The sequence below is a fragment of the Trichoderma camerunense genome (genome assembly GCF_050948025.1).
Source record: "Trichoderma camerunense strain CBS 138272 chromosome Unknown V8C40scaffold_20, whole genome shotgun sequence".
In the NCBI taxonomy this organism is placed as follows: domain Eukaryota; kingdom Fungi; phylum Ascomycota; class Sordariomycetes; order Hypocreales; family Hypocreaceae; genus Trichoderma; species Trichoderma camerunense.
This window is the reverse complement of record NW_028145350.1, coordinates 715,793-732,457: the sequence shown is the minus strand read 5'-3', so window position 1 is coordinate 732,457 and position 16,665 is coordinate 715,793. Positions and strand designations below refer to the sequence as shown.

General features: G+C 49.8%; 5 protein-coding genes across 5 annotated transcripts; 1 reads left to right on the top strand and 4 right to left on the bottom strand.

Annotated features, from left to right (window-relative positions):
- Nucleotides 1-1,373: 1,373 nt before the first annotated feature.
- Nucleotides 1,374-2,592, bottom strand: V8C40DRAFT_255635 (uncharacterized protein). The gene has a single exon (XM_083218094.1). It carries the CDS (start codon nt 2,472-2,474, stop codon nt 1,419-1,421), a length of 1,056 nt encoding a protein of 351 aa, XP_083069059.1. The 5' UTR covers nt 2,475-2,592; the 3' UTR covers nt 1,374-1,418.
- Nucleotides 2,593-4,589: 1,997 nt separating this feature from the next.
- V8C40DRAFT_255631 (uncharacterized protein) lies at nt 4,590-7,976 on the bottom strand. Its single transcript, XM_083218093.1, has 4 exons — nt 7,854-7,976; nt 7,030-7,792; nt 6,144-6,791; nt 4,590-6,083 (listed from the first exon to the last, which is right to left on the bottom strand). Exons 2-4 carry the CDS (start codon nt 7,597-7,599, stop codon nt 5,154-5,156), a joined length of 2,148 nt encoding a protein of 715 aa, XP_083069058.1. The 5' UTR covers nt 7,600-7,792; nt 7,854-7,976; the 3' UTR covers nt 4,590-5,153.
- A 729-nt stretch (nt 7,977-8,705) lies between these two features.
- Nucleotides 8,706-10,597, bottom strand: V8C40DRAFT_255625 (uncharacterized protein). The gene has a single exon (XM_083218092.1). It carries the CDS (start codon nt 9,945-9,947, stop codon nt 9,132-9,134), a length of 816 nt encoding a protein of 271 aa, XP_083069057.1. The 5' UTR covers nt 9,948-10,597; the 3' UTR covers nt 8,706-9,131.
- Nucleotides 10,363-12,605, bottom strand: V8C40DRAFT_110858 (uncharacterized protein). The gene is made up of 3 exons (XM_083210787.1): nt 12,318-12,605; nt 11,114-12,168; nt 10,363-11,060 (listed from the first exon to the last, which is right to left on the bottom strand). Exons 1-3 carry the CDS (start codon nt 12,349-12,351, stop codon nt 10,779-10,781), a joined length of 1,371 nt encoding a protein of 456 aa, XP_083069056.1. The 5' UTR covers nt 12,352-12,605; the 3' UTR covers nt 10,363-10,778.
- A 1,147-nt stretch (nt 12,606-13,752) lies between these two features.
- Nucleotides 13,753-15,296, top strand: V8C40DRAFT_110850 (uncharacterized protein). Its single transcript, XM_083210786.1, has one exon. The coding sequence runs from the start codon at nt 14,111-14,113 to the stop codon at nt 15,146-15,148; it is 1,038 nt and encodes a 345-aa protein (XP_083069055.1). The 5' UTR covers nt 13,753-14,110; the 3' UTR covers nt 15,149-15,296.
- The last annotated feature ends 1,369 nt before the right edge of the window (nt 15,297-16,665 follow it).

The window sequence follows — 16,665 nt, the reverse complement described above, 5'->3', positions numbered from 1 at the left end:
ATTTTGCAAGTTTTTTTTTGGATCAAGTCTTTTAGTTTTCCTTATGATACCCGATATATATATCAACCACTATATATCAGAGTACCGATATCTCGAAACCATCTGTTCACATCTCAATCAACAAAAACCCCCTTATTCAACAAGGGACGACATCTACAACGAAATATATACCACACACACTCACTTTAACGAATTCACTCTTTGACGAAATCAATGCTTTCTTTTATTCGATACGAAGCACCCCCCATTGGAAGATGCATTTTCGGACCACAGCGCTGTTTTTGTTTTGTTTTCATATTTATGTTTGCCGAAATTGCTTCCATGGAAATATGACGTTATGATTGAACGTACGGGATACTGAAACCCGATGTGAAACAGTACCGGAGCAGTTTCTCCCACCACCCCCACAAAAGTGTTGGCTATTTTTGTTTTTTCTATTCTACTTCTTTTATATTGCGTCATCTGCAAAGCGACTGGATGGGACGTTGTGGATGACACACGTCCACCTCTTCATCTTCTTTTCTTTTCTTTTGGACTCTTACTCATTTTCCGGTGTTTTAATGTCAATTTCTGATTTTGCTTGAAATCTTGATGGAAAAAAACGGACTAGGAGGACATTGATGTACATGGCAGAGTTTATCCCTTCAAAGGGAAATGCTAGCTGGTGTTTACTTTATTTTTTACTTTACTTTTCTCGAGAGGGAGGTTTATACAGCTTTTAAGCTGAGTCTAGTGATTTATTTTCTCTTCTTGTTAGCTGTCAAGCTTGATGATATATGATATAGCACGTTCAAAAAAAATGAGAAAATACTTCTTTTTCAAACAAATAATCGTTCACACTCAAGTAAAACAAAACTATCGCGACAATTTGATATCAATAGTACTTAAGAAGAGTACCAACTTGCTCTGGTCATTAAACAAACCTCTCTAAACCGCCTGTCTGTCTATAGGATATAATATTTCAACATGAAAGCGTAAAAAACCCAAACCCATCGTTTTTCATAAATTCCACCCATTGATACTCCGGGATATACTTTCCCCATGTGCCCATAATTCCAAAACCGAAAAACAAAAATAGAACAAAACAAAAAAACAAAGAAAACATTTGAATCAGCTTCTCAGCCTCGAGCTGGCCGGCATCAAAGTCTCCGATTGGCAAGGCGCATAAAACAAAAATAAATCTCAGCTGAGCCTTGCCTCAATATGACCTGTTCAATGGCACCATACCACTGCCGGTCCACCCAATCATCTGAAACCTGAAGTGCCGAATTGTTTCAGAGTCAACTCCCCATTCAGCCGAACGCCCTTGTAGGCGAATGGCACGTTGCACCCCATTGCGGAAGGAGGGGAAAAAAACCACAAAAAGAGTCAATGTGAAAAATGCTATGCTCAATGTGACCAAAATCGTTCCACGCGTATTAGGAAAACTTTGACATGATCGAGCTCGCTATCGAGTGTGGGATGCTTGGCGGCTTTTCCTCGTCGTCTCTGTGGCTGTTTCGTGAGAATAGGGATCTCGGCGGATTGTTGCTGCTGTCTTGTCGCCTATGCCTCCATCTCGGCCTGGGGAGATCCGGTGCGCTCATCGCTCTACTTGGTGCCCTGACAACAGCATGAGGACAAAGGCCTTCGCCAACAGCTGACCGGTGAGAATGAAAGGAGCACTCACGAAACCCAAACAGCCGTTTGTTGTTGCACAGCTTGTTGGCTGAGATGCGGAGCTGCGGGTTCTTGAGCTGAACGTCGTGGCCGGACTTCTCCATGTTTTCCATATGTTGGGTGTAATCGGCGGAGAATTCAGGCAGCGACTGGAAAAGCGCCTGAAACTGCATGGGATAAGATGTTGCCAAATCTTGGTCGGAAAACTTGGGCTGCCCGCCTACAGCGAGGCAAAAGGCGACCATGGCAACAGCCCAGCGGCGGAGGCGTATCGACGGTCCTGTTTCACATTCGGTGTAAAGATATGCCACCAGCTTGGGTGGGACATCCCAGTCGTATTTGAGATATAGGTCTTGGATGGCGTCTATGGAAGCATCCTGTAGATAGCCGAGAGAAAGCTGCGAGGCGAAGAGGTGGAGATGAATGATTGCCCAGTGGATATCGAGAGACTCCTTCTCGCCCTTCTTCTGTGCTGAAGTGATGACGTCGTCGAGGTATACGCTGAAGGTGTCTGGAGAATGTACCCACTCGACGAACAGACCAAACATGGCGGGCGATTCGCTGGGAAGCCATAATGAGACTGTTTGTGAATGAAAGGGATCCTCGATACGCTCTTGGAAAAATGGGGAGACATCGCAGAGTAGCTGGCAGTTGACTTTGAAACGGCGCTTCTTGGGGCCAATGAGGATAGTCGTCAATCCAGAATTATCTTGTTCGGGCTCGGGTGTCGGTGGTAATTCCTTGTCGAGGGTCATCCGGCTTATAGTCGAGATCCGCCGACTGGTTCTCGTGTCTGGTCTCAAGGTACCACTCATGATGTTGATTCGGGTCGCCTTGATGTAACAGGGTCGAGTCGATTAATAGAAGACTGGATGGTGTTGTAGATGGCAGCTCAGATGCCTCAATGTAAAAGCGAAAAGAAAAAAAAAAGAATGTAGGATTAGAGATGCCGAAAGGGGGGTGTCCAATCCAATAAGCATCAGTAAGCTCGTTCCGAGCTCGCACTGGTGTGGGTGGGAACGTTTTATTAAAGATATCGAGTCGAAGCGAAAGGAAGCGATGCAATGCAATGCAATGCTCCGGCTTGGTGAAGGCTACTATAAACAGAAACAGATCGGGAGCGAACCAGTCGTCAAACACAAGCATCGACACATGTCTCATGAATGAAAACACGCATCGGATGACAGGCGGATTGTATGAAACACTATATATCCCCAGCTTTTGAAAACAAAAAAAGACAAATCTCGGTGATGGCCGTCAATGCCCTACAACTCCCCAAGTATAACAAACGGCAGGGCCATCGTGTAACGGTGACAATGCTGAGAAGATGATGACCCCCCCTCCAGGGGTGGCCAGCGTATGTGCGTATGTGCGTGCGTGCGCGCGTGTGTGCGTCCGTGACCAAAGTCGACACAGGCTGGCCCTCTGCCCCCCCGGTTTGGGAATCTCCAGCTTAGGTGGGTGTCAGGCTGACCATTAGTCCAAGGTGTTTTGTTAGCGAGGCTCAAACGGCTCTGCTAATTAGCACTTCGCGGCACGATTTCTTGCAATATTGGTCACACAGGGCGAGGGTGGTCGATTTGGGGCGGCAGGGCCACGGTGAGATCCGCCGGGATCCTCCACCTGTCCCAGGAGCTGAGCATCGTCCTTACGGACTCCATCTGTTTCAACACCTCAAACGCAGAGGGCCGCTGCCGCTAGAGAGAGCCAGAGGCACCGGCTGGCGTGTGCTCAAGTCGCATCCACGTCACCCTGTGTCTGAAATCGTTCTTCACACTCTTCAGCCCGTCTGAGCAGGCTCGAGCTTGACCGCGGCATTTGTCAAAGGTCGACCTTGGCGCCGCGCACCGCAATTCTGTTTGTTCGGTTCGTCCCTCTCTGGCCTGGCTTCGTATTACCCACCCCCCTGCTCCTCGTTTTGCATCAGGGCAGCCCGTTTCGGGTCCCCTCTGGGAGGCTAGGAAGAATAGACTTTCACAAGGCATAAGGCAAAGTCAGGTGCGTGCAACGATGCAATCTTAAACCTGGGCAGTAATTGGTTAGCAAACGTCAAGAGACCGTTGGATGGGGGCCAGCCTTGCCGTAGCTCCGTTACCCCCCCTCGAATCTATTTCCTGTCTCTGGCCACCATCTCATTTCATTTTTTTCGCTTGCCTCCGGAGTTATGGAGCGTCGGGCAATCCAAGGCGGCCGATCATGCGGGCGCGTCCAACGTAGAGTGTGCAGGCAGGTTCTGAGGTAACACAGTATGACTGAAAATGAAATGAAGCGTGGATAAATAGAACGAGGACACGGGAAGAGAAGGACAAGGTGAGAGCAGGTGATCTGCACTGATCATCGAAACGGCAAGGCCCTGTACTTTAGGTACTGTGCTCCGTACCGGGTACATGTACATCATCATACCGGCCGCATAAGGCTCTCGAGCCCACTGGCGATGGGGCAGCCACCCGCTGAAGAGCTCCGACTTTAGCGCCCTTCTGCCCCGAAAAGGACCCATGGATCAGCCCCCAGGACCTTCTAGAGCTCCTCTAGAGCTTCCCCTGGCCGCAACTGAAACCCCCGCAGGCGTCGGCTGCACAACCCCACCACGGCAACCCCGTAGTAGCTTCCATCGAGCTCAATGTTCACGCATGTGCTCAACTGTGCTATTAATGGAATGACGGGTTTTGCATATGGACGCCAAAATGCTAAACAGGATCAGCAGTCAAGGTCGAAATCTTGGCTTATGACACTTGAACCAAACCCCCCGAAACATCAATGTCAAATTAAGCCGTTTGCTCACCTTTCTGTAGAGAAGGGTATGACAAAGGCAAACGGGGTGGCATGCATCATGCACCAAGCCGCTAATATTATGCTTAACACCATCATAGCTTTACTTGTCAGCCACATCCGCAACTTTCGAGCTTTGATCCAAGTCAAGTGACATCAAGGTTGAACTTTTGCTTTCATTCAAAATCATAAGCTAGTTAACTATAGCGCTGGTATTGTGAAAAATGAGATAGTCTACCTCGCCCTCTAATCAATCCCCAATGGGCTTTTGTCCCAAGATTGCTCGCTCTCCAAACCACAAAAAGCATCTTGTGCAGATACGTGTCGTGCTCCCACCATGAATCTCGTTGCTTGAACTTCTAAAACGCCGTGCCGCCCCTTGATTGTTGAAACGGCCTCCCGAAACTAATATGCTTCAGCAGCAAAGTAACGCAAACCAATGCAAAAGAACCCATACGCCGCTGCAGATGCCTTGTTAAGATCCCAAACTCCCCATATCCGGATGGAGGAATACACGTAAAAAGAAAAGTAGCAAGCGACGTTGAAAACGCTTCCAAATAGTGGCAAATTGCCAATGCTCTGCCTCGACCCCTTCTCCCCCCTCGCAAAATTCGGGTGAGGCAATAGCACGCCTCCGTGACAAACCAACAAACCAAAGCGGCGTCTTCACACTGCCCATATGATCATTGCCCCTGAATGGTGCACTCCCCCTTGTCTCAAGCTGTCTAGATCCTAGCCGGGATGTCCACGTTGTCAGAATCCGTGCCCGTGCTCGTATCGTCATCAATCTGCATGGGGTCGTCAGGTGTCCCTTGATATGTCCCAAGTGGAACTCCGTGAACAACTGTTGCTGGTTGGCCATATGCTGGAGGTGGTGGCCGAGGATTCGTAGACGATGCTGTAGGATCAACCAGCTCCGCAGTAGCCGAGGAGGCAGATAGTCCTCCCATCTCGGCGAGGGGGACTCTCCTACGTGGCGATTCCATAACTTGATTACTAGTTGGTCTCGCTTGCCCATCACCAACACGGGCCTTCTTTGCGGAGTGTGCTTGATCAGCATTCCAGGAGCGTTCCATATCTGCGTTGGTACGCCTCTCACGAAGGCGGATTCCATACTTCTTCCTGGTATTGCTCTGCTTGGTATTGTATCGATTCTTGATCTTGGCCAGTTCTTCTTCACGCTCGCCAGGCGGAAGCGCCTCTGCTTCCTTCCTCAAGCGACCATAACGCTCTTCAACATCTTTCATTTCCGCATTGAATCTTGCTCGGTCCTCTGGAGTAAGCTTTGCGTAGGGGTCGTTGGTTGAAGGACTTGCGGTCGCCGCAGAGCCAACCGATCTGCGACTTGAGATTATGTTTGATTTGATGATAGCAGGTGCAAGGGTGGCTGGCTCATGCGGTATATGATAACTCGGAGGTGGAGGTCCAAGGTTATTGGATGGCTGATGCGGTGTCATCTTTTGTAATAGCTCTCTCTGTCTTAGCAATTCCAAGATATGCGATCTGGTCTCTTCGTTGTGTTGTCCGCAAACGAAGCTCTTCGTGTGATAGGAGAGGCCACCTGGGCTTTCGAACTGACAGCCGCAATGAAGGCACTCATCTACATCAATGGTTCCTACTGGCCTGGAGGTGTGGCACTTGGCCTTTTTCGCATGCTGGTTGACTGTGAATAACGCACTTCTTGGCATATGGGTTGAGAAAAGGAGCATACTTACATAGCTAAGAGCATCTGAACTGCTGCAAGGACGATGGCATGTTGCACAATACATTATCCCGGGTGTTTGGTTCGGATTTGGATGTGGCAGACTGGCGACATTTCCGACTGGAATGGTAGCCGTTGGAGACTGGGAAGGAGTGGAGGGCGGCTGAAAAGTAATGTTCCCGTTCCGCATAATAGGGATAGGGTGTTGGCTTTGAGGCGCTCGAGGTGGTTGCTGAGGCTGTTGTGGGGGTCCTGGGCCCATGTGTGGTGGCATCGGAGGCGGGGGGACTCCTCCATGGACTTGGTGTGGTTGTACTGGCGGAAGCGAAGTAAGCAGCGCAGATATAGATGGGATAACAGTTTCGCCTCCCTGGCCGGGTTTCTTCTTGACAACGTCATTGATATGGTAGCCAAGGCGCTCAGCTCTAGCCAAAGCATTGATGAGGTCCTGGGCCCCGATGGTTTCCAAACGTGTGGCCATGACCCTATCCTGGAACCGTTCACCAAGCTTGGGACCAATGATGTCTGCGATTTCATCAAGGTCCTCACCGCGAAAATGCTTGGCGATCTCACGTTTTGAATGCCTGAGCACCTTGTCACCATTCTCTAACATAGTGCGGCTTAGGACTGCAGGATTGGAATAATTGATTGCGGCATTCGCCTAGAGATGTAATTAGGCCGTGGTTCATCCATTGTGGCGTGAAAGCAAGAGAAGGACAAAGAAATATGTAACGAAAGGGATATTATGTGTGCAAGCAAGAAACCGCAGTAGAACAAAGGCTAGAGGGAGAGAGGGAGAGAGATAATATCCTCTAGCAGATACCGGGTAGCATCGAAACACTTTAGAAAAGAAAGATGGCAAGACAACTGTAGAGTTCAAAAGAGAGCACGCGACTTACGATAAAGCCACAGTGATAGTCTGACCCAACCAGACACTTATGCCAGTTTTCCCGAACTACCTGCCGCACCACCGAGGCATCTGTGTTCTGTACCATGTCCATGAGTCTCTCGTACTCCCTGGTCTTTTCCGCGCTTGGAGCTGTCTTTGGGGCAATGGGCCCAAACTGCTTCTGACCGGGCTGGCCTGCAGCTGCCGGCCCAGACAGCGGCGGCGAAACAAGAGGCTGGTGGTTGCGATTCGGGACAGCAGCCGAGTAGCCGTTGCTGGCATTAGTAGTTGCGCTCGTAGGACTGGGCGCAAGGTTCGATGGCACAACTCTCTGCGACGATGCTGCTGGCGCTCCTCCAAGGACAGCAACTGGCGGGGTGTTGCCCGTCACGGCGTTCGCCATGGCCGGCGGCTGGCTCACGGGCCCCATGGCTCCCGCTGGCTGGTCTGCGATCTGGGCTCTAATGGTGGAAATGACGGACGCGATGCCCTCACGCGTCTCCTTCTCGTTGATGCGCGGCGAAGGTGAGGCTTCTGGATTGAGTATATCCGAAGTCACAAGGGGAGGAGAAGCCGCCATGTTCGGAGACGCGCATGGGGGATACTACCTAGATAAATGGGAATGGGGGGGGAGAGGAGACAAAGAAAAGCGAAAAGCGAGCTAAAGAGCTGGAAGGGCAGGGAAGACGGCAGAAAAGAGGAACTTTCTTGTTATGCAGGCCCTTTTGCTTGGGAAAAATCGCCAACCAACGCACAAAAAAAAAACTAGTTGCCTGATAACTGGTTGTTAAAATAACGAAATCCAGCTCGGGAACCTAAAGATAGCTAACTCACCCTATGCATGTGGCTCAAAGCAGCTAAAGCTAACCTTCTGTCAAACTTCACGTTTAGTTCGCAGCAGGGATAGCTGAGGAAGGAGCCAGGCTCAGGCGCAGAGCGAGATCGCGGATTCGCTGCCTCTTGCATGTAATCAAATAAAAAGGAAACAAAGAGGCTAGAGGGGTGGGCCTTATAAGCTATTAGTGCCTAAGAAACGAGGCCGCAACTGCGCATCGACTCTATCTATCACTTTTTTAATTAACTCGGGCCCACTTAGAGCTATGCACTAAAGCACCCCTATTGCCATTGCAGACTGGTTTATAACAAACGAAACTTATACGAAAATAATAGGCCGGTTTGCAGTTGTTGTCACCAACAGCAAGTTGCATTGCCACCGGCTGCTAATTTCCATGGCGCCCGTTGCCAAGCAGTTAGAGCGCTTAATGCGCATACTGAACAGAGGAGAGGGAGAATGAACAAGTCGGGTATCCTCCAAGTCGAATGATCCTACCGTTGCAAAAAGCAAAAAAGAGACATGTGATTCAGAATGTATGAGGACATGTATGTACGAGTAATAATCTAGAGGAGAGCGGAACAAAAAGTCAAACAACCCCTGTCATGTTACAGCACAGCTCGCAGGACCCGTACTAGTTGGCACTTAGTCTGCTTAATATATACACATAGCCCGCTCCGCTGGGTCGAAATGCGACATCGTAATATAATATTACTAAAATATCCACTGCAAACACTCGCAGATAGTATCCTGTCACGGCCTTCTGCAGGGGACTTGCTGATAAATTAATTCTCCACGAGCTTTTTAGCAGTGCAACCCAATACTTTATTACAGTCCGAGTCAAGTGAGTATTGTAACAATCCATGCTCTCACCGTCTTACATAAGAATAGAAAGCTTAATTGTAACTCTTCATGCATGCACTATTCATTATTCATTGGCATCCCTTCCCACAGCGTTTCACGACTCATCGTCGCATGACTGTACGAGTCCATGGCAGGACGCTAATGCAACCAACAGAGCGTACTCCGAACTCCGTACAGGATTCTGTATACTTCTACGACATGTCATCTTCAATCATTCTTCACCGCATTACTGCGTACCTGGAAATCTTGAACCTCCATTTCATACTGCTTAGGTGCTAACTTCCTATGAATACTCGTGTGCGTGCTTAATCTTCAACTCCTCACTCTTGCATAGCTGCAAATCCATGTCGTCAGTCATCATCATAAACCCTTTTCAGCAAAGTCCAGCAAAGTTTAGCAATTGTCCAGCAAAGCCATCAACCACGGGCAAAACACAAAGCTCCAGAAACCAGGTTCGCAGCCAGTCCAACAGCATCCTCAAGCGACTCAATCTTCTCCTTCCGAGTGTCCACCCCAGCTTGATCCTCTTCTCTCATTGTGCCCTCCCATTCCGGTGCCTGTTTCTTGACGCTGGAGGTGAATTCGTCCGCCCAAAAGGTGGCCTTCAACGCCGCTGCGTCCATTCCCCATCTCAGAGATGCTCTCTCCAAAAGAAAGTCCACTGACCTCCACCAGTCGCATCGCAGCTTGAGAGGTCGAGTGTACCGTCCCTTGCCGCGTTTGTTGAGCATCGCCCGGTGAGGCGCAGGGTATGAGCCGAAGAAATCCTCTCGGGCGTATCGAGGCAATGCTGGCAGTCGGGAAAGTCGCTCCATGATGATATGCTGGCGGTGATAGACGAGATAAAAGTACCGCTGCTCCCACACATCGTCGTTCCATGTGCGGTCGCCATCTCGAGTTATTCTCTGGAGGTACGGATACGTGGGGATCTCCGCAAGTCCAGCTTCCATGGCTTCCTTGTGATGTTCTCGCCAGGCGTGGAAACCGGCATCGCTGTGACAGATCAGCATCTCGAAGAGAACGATGGCATCATCCAGGTCTCGCAGTAGCCGGCCCTCGTTGAGGTGGTTGTGGCAAGGCAGGTTATCCCATGGCCCAAATAGCTTTGCACAGAGGGCATCTTGCTGATCCCATTTGGGATTGACAGGAAGGGTTTCCGTTGGAGCAAGATCCGCCGCGGGTGGAATGCTGTCCAGGGGCATCACAGTGCCTTCAGCCTCTTCCACTTTCATCTTGACGCAGAAATGATAATGAAAGCAGGTCGGATAGAGGTGCAGATATAACGCTGTAGGGATCAAGATAGAAATGGTGTTGGTGGGTGAAAATGGATACCTGCATCAACACACATCGGATAGCAGTGCTTCATTTAAGGAAGAAAAAGAGCTCACGAGCAAAACGAAGATGCTTTATACCTGCTTCCTACAGAGGGGGAAGGGCGGGAACGAAGGGGAGTATCTCGCAATCGAGCAAGTTCTATTCACTAACCTGACTTCTGGGCAGCTTTGGCCGCCAACGGGCTGCTGTGCCACCAAGACAATCCATGCTGAGACGATATAGAAGATTGGACAAGAGCCAAGCTGTTTCTTGCCCTTTCCTTGTCAATAGAACGATAGAGAAGGAGCAAATAACGGGCGCAACTCTTGGGCAGGCGAGCTCTGATCCACTGCCGGCAAAATGAACAGATCAAATGCAATCCCCCCTAGCATTGGGGTATATTTAATGATACCTATCGTGTGACCATGGCTTAATACATTTACGAATGAGTGGTCACATTCATCTGAGGCTATTCTCTGGCCTCATACGTCATTCACTTGGGAGCTATCAAAAGGCATCAAAGTCAGATTCAAATTTCTTATTTAAGAATTGATTACCTTACCCCTCCTCTCCAACTTGATGTCCTGGTAGTACCTCGCCAAAATTTTGTTAATACAATGTAAAAAAAGGGTTTCCAAACGCCTCATGATCTCCAGCCATCATTAAAGAATCTAGGTGTAAGTTTCCATTAGGGTGTAATCGTGTTGGGATTCCACCAATGCAGCTGCCGGCCCAAGAATTTATATGCTTCACTCTCCAACACAGGCAACCATCAGCTTCTGGTAATCGCCAGATGTCTCTCCTCTGATACGAGTGGCCAATGGCTTCTTGTACCGATGCTGATAGGCCCCCTTGACGTTTGCAAGCTCGTTCCGATCCCAGTGGAAACGGATGGTTCGAGAAATGAGGAGATGGTCCTTGGTGCCCAAGCCGGCCATGGAATCCTCCAAAAGCTGCGCAGCGTGCATATATTTATCAACAGCATGACGAAGCTGAAATAGTAGAGCATCTCTCATGTGGCCAGAGAATTCCTGCACGATATTAGTTTATGCGCAAAGCAGCCAAAAGGCAAGGAGGTACTTACGCTCTGAATTACGGTATCCAAGTCGCGGTTGAACTTTTGCTTGTAGGTATGGGCGACGGCTCGGATCTGGTTGTCGTTTCTGTTGCTTAGAATGCTGCAAACCAGGATCTCGTCGGTGCCAACCTTGCCCTCGGTCGCCCTGTAGATGTTCATGACGTCCTCCTCCACTTGCTGTGGATTTACTGGCGCTGAGTCCTCGGCTCGATTGGCAGCCAGCACTATCAAAAAGTGCCTCTCCGTCTTGAAGCTCAGTTCACCCTTGACATCGTTCTCCAAGCTTCGTCGGAATGTTTGCTGATAGGCGCTCTTGATAGCTCTCAGGTCGGCGTTGGATCTTGACAGGAGAATATCATTCATGACAATCTCCTTTGTTCCCGGGCCCGCCATGGCATCGAACAGGTTATGAATGTCAGCCAGCAGTGGACCACGGGCAAGCTGCACCAGACCAAACTCGAACCAACTCCTTGTCTCGCTCTTTATATCCTCTACCAGCCTGCGCTTGAAGGTGCGCTCGTAAGTGGATCGAATCACCTCAATCTGTAGCGGGTCTTTTCGCGAGAGCACGTTAATCAGTGTCTTCTCGTCCGTTCCAAAGCCTTTCATGGCCCCGCGCAAAGCCTGGGCATCTGGGGTGCCGTCCCATTGAATGATCTGGGGTGCGCCATAGCCAATAGACGGCGGCGTAGGCTGCACTGGGGGAGCTCCGTAAGGCGCCGGGGAAGGGGCACCGTAATGCCCTCCATGCTGTGGAGGAGGCGCTCCATATTGGCCTGGAGGAGGTGCTCCGTAGGGTTGTTGGTGTTGAGGAGGAGGAGCCCCGTATTGCTGAGGCGGCGGCTGTCCGTAGGGCGCTTGTGGTGGGGGATACTGGCCTGGAGGGGGCGGGGGAGACTGGTAATAGCCTCCCTGCTGAGGGGGAGGATGCTGGCCGTATTGTCCTTGCTGGGCTGGAGGATATTGCCCATGAGGAGGAGGGTACTGGCCCTGCTGCTGAGGAGGATATTGGCCCTGTTGAGGAGGGGGATACTGGCCATAGCCCTGGGGAGGCGGCGGTTCTGCGATGTGTTAGATTGCGATCATGTGGCTAAACCAGTAAAGGATTGCGCGTCGCCGTCATCGCACAAGACTGCGCGACCAAGGACAGCTGGTTTGCGCAAAGAAAAGAAAGGAAAGGGAAAAAAAATCCATTGGGGAGGCTACTTACGGCCGTAAGGCTGGCCATATCCTTGATAAGACATATTGCAGTGGGTGATTCCGCGGCGAGTTTCTGCGATGGAAGCGCAACGGTGGTGACGTCGTAGGTGCTATTGGAGATGAAGTTTCCAGGTGGACGAAGGAACTGGGTGAAATCGGCTTATGTACCTCTGTGCCACCTGCCTACCAGTACCATCTGTGCAAGTTCCGCGCAGCTAGCCGCAAAGTTAGCAGCAAAACGTAACGACTGGAGCTTGTTCACGCACGATCTGCCTTGCGTGAGAATAAGCAAATAAGGTAGAGCCCACAGTTCATCCCTGGCGAGGCATTAGCCCTTATTGGCGCAAAGAGAGGGTCGTGGCTGTGTTTTCGACTCTTCGGTTCGTTGGACGTCATGCAGCTTGTGAGCCTTGCAAATCACCTGCTCGCCGCCACAAAAGAAACGATGGAATTGCGCGTTTGATGTCATTGCCGCCGCGCAAGACATTGAGTGTTTTGACATTAGTTGAAATCATCCCAACTATTTGGCATAGCCGCCTGCTTGATTCTGCTTTATTCCACACGGCATCCATCGAGACGGGCTCAGCAGCAAGTATACTACTAGGTAAGGCTATAATCTCCGTAGCCGGCTTGAATCATGATTCCACAATCAGCACCACTGCAAGAATTTGTCCGACTTGATAGGTGGACCGTCATCAGCTTACTGATCAGTGCTGTTCGGCACTTCAAATCGCTACTGTAATTTATCACTTGAACTCCTTTTTTTGGCAGACAACATTTGATGCAAGGGGATTTTGATTATAAGCTTCTTTGGCCGCGGTGGGTCTCTTTGCTGTGGGATTTCGCAGGTCCTGGCCCATGCAGTCATCAATCAATGCAAGGGACAATGAGCCTCCATATTCTGTTAAGCGCTGTGGCGGGCTTTGTTCGACATCCGGGACACCGCCACACGCATTGCGCAAGCGACATGGCTTGAAGGTGTAAACGCCACAGCCGTGGCTTGGAAATGATCTCAAACGTCGTGTCTTTGATGGGAAATGATGTTCAAGCTGGGATAAAGCATGGATGTGTCGACTGTTGCTTTGATAATTCCCTGAAGGTACGCAAGGACGGAAATAGCACAGCCCAGAACCATCAGAGGAACTTGGTGTCGTAATGTCACGTACGCATTGCCTCTCTAGGTCCCGTCGACATGTTCACCTCATGCACCAATTACTCGATGTACCTGCATTTGAAGCTTCACGTACCTACAGTTAGTAGAGATGTAGACCAATGCAAAGCGACCCAATGCCGAATAACCAATACCGAACCTGTCGATCCAAAGCAGCCCTGTATTGACTCGTACGAGCATCTTCTATCAGTTTATCAATTTATAGAAGGCCGCTCACTACAAGGTCCCCTGTAATAGCCCGCTGCCACAGCCATCATACAGGGACAACTTGGTGCTCCAGTGTTTCCCCGACTCTCCATTGCCCCACTGCACCGCTTATCCTTCTGGACCCCTTGCGCTGTCGATTTGGCGGCCCGATCCCGAGACCAGCCTCCGGAATTCCCAGCCACCAGCCATCGCATTTCCAACCGCCTTATCCATACAATTCGGCCACAGTGGCAGCCGCCCAACATGCTGCTCTTCTCCGCTCCCCTCCTATCACATTCCTCCATCCGGGCAAACCGCTAAGCGATCAAATACGAGTACTTCGTTTTGCTCTGCATTCCTCGTTCTCTTAGCCGCTTTCAGCCTCCCTGCATGCCTGCCTTATAACACCGTTAGAAGAGCGAAGAGAGAAGAGAAGCTTCTTCAAGATGCGTGGCGATCTCTCTCTAATCCTTGCTCTCTCTACATGCCTCTCCATAACAGCTGCTCTCCCCCAGCCGGCGCTAGTTCTCCGAGGATCCCCGGTAAACGACCACAAGAAGCCTAAATACTCTGTTGTGCCGCTCGAGCCAGGAGAAGGAGATCCGCCGGGCGGTGGTGGTGGAGGAAATAATGGCGGTGGGGGAGGAGGAGGAGGCGGAGGAGGTGGTGGTACCGTCACGGTGATTGAGACTGTTGTCGAGACCAAGACTCCTGCTAAGACGGTCACCGAGACTGCAAAGGCGTCCACTGTCACCCGCACAGTCCCGACGACGGTGTCGATTGTCGACATAACGGCACCTGCAGACGTGACAAAGACTATTCAATTTACCGTCACCCCCTCTCCCACCTCTCACAAACATAGCACAACCACTGCATCGACGACAGATACCACTCGACCAACCAAGACGAGCAAGACCTCGAAGATAACTTCTACCTCGAAAGCTACCACTTCCAAGGCCGTTAGTACATCATCGCATAGCTCCTCGAAAACAGCGTCGTCGACTTCGGTGCCACTGAGCAGCTCTCACCGAGCCACTTCTTCGGCGTCTCAAACGACGAGCACGTCTAGTACAACTGCATCGGGTGTAACCACCACGTCAATAATATACCCAATCCCACCTCCTTCATGGCCGACCAACTCTACGATATCGCAGTCCAGCCCCACGGCATCTCAATCTAGCTCTACGGCATCGCAATCTAGCTCTACGATATCTCAGTCCAGCTCCTCAACATGGCAATCTAGCTCCACGATGTGGCAAATTAGCTCTGCGACATCACAGCCTAGCTCTACAACATCACAATCTAGCTCTACGGCGTCGTCTTCAACATCGTCTTCCTCTTGGTGGACCACGCCAGTCCTGTCGAGCACAACTTCTACCTTTACCACCGTCTATACTCCTTCATCTACTAGCACAAACGATAACGGCCAGTGGCACACCACGTACCCTGCCTGGAACGGGACGGCTCTACATCGTTTCAGATGAGGATGAAAGACATGGTGAACCAGTGAGACAAGACTTGTCTCTAACATACAATCGTACATATTGAAACTTCGAAGGACATATCCAGCTTCTACCAAGGAGCTCAAGAAGATACAGCAAAATATCCAGGGATATAGATGCATCGCATCTAAGCTTCTGGATATTTCTGCCTTTTTTTGCATTTGCATTTGCATTTGCATTTACATTTGCATTTGCATTTGCTGTTTTCTGTTTTCTGTTTTCTGTTTTCTGTTTACTGTTTACTGTTTACTGAATAATGATAATGCTGTCAAAGACGAATGAATTCGGATGTTTGCATGGAGAGCCTCACTGCCGCGGGAAAGCAAACTTTTCGTGAGAGATTGGCAGGGGTTCTCTCCCGGCTGTTGCAACGCAAACCAAGAGCTGGGTCGTGTTGCCGCCTAACGTGTAACTCACGAGTTGTTTGGATACAAAATGGGGACGAGGGTGGATCAAGGATTGAGAAACGAGTGAAAGATGGTTATGTAGCGATGGTCTTTATGCTTTAAATTGCCAATATTTATGTTTTATGAAGAGCCTCAAATTACGAGTAATGAGCATTGTGTAACCACCATGGCGCTACTGAAGTTTGTTCCATCTTCTAGATCACGGACAGCTGCGTACAAGCATTCCATTCGCATGCACCCGCCCGAGCGAGACAATATTAAGCGCCTCAGCTGATACAAGACAACAATCTGAAGCTTCAAGGCGGACAATGGCAATCATCCTGGGCCATCCGTTAATTCCAATCAAACATGTTTCCCTCGAAGCCTTAAGTACATAGGTAGGTCAACAGCTTTCTTCTCCCTTCCTTCTTCCCCTTTATCTTGCATCTACTTCTCTTGCAGTTTACAGTCAGGGTAACTCAATTCTGTACTGTTGGTGTAATATCACGGAGTCTTTGCGTTGAGCGATCTATCACACACAATCTGTAAGTCTCACGAGCATAACGATCCTCATTGTTGTCTAACATGTTGAACTAGAAACGTTTTCCTTTTTCTACGACCTTACACTAGACAAAGCTGAAAAGCTGCGACAATCAAGATTCGACACCTCGATTATCCTCTAGCAACAACTCTTCCCTCTTAGAACATGGCTTCTCTTCCCCCAAGCACGAGCGATGTCAACACGGAGACTATAGTGGTGGCAACTTGTCTAGGTGGAGGCCTGCTTCTCGCTACAGCTCTCATCGCCACAATCATGATTGTCAAGAGGAGGGCGCGACTGAGGAAACTCCAAGAGAAGGATCTCAAGATGGAGGCTACTAAGGCTTGGGCAAGAGAAGTATGAAGACAGAATCAAAGGTAGAATATATATATCTTTGTTGCGAGGGGAAAGGGGGATCGAGGGAAGTTTTTCGATCGTCTCATGATGAGACTACTTTGCAGCTTGATGATAGAATGGCTATTTGGCAGCTTAAACTAGGTAATTAAGCCATGATTCACCTCCTGGCGAGTGTGCATCACAATCACAATCGATATTTTGCTGGCACATCATGG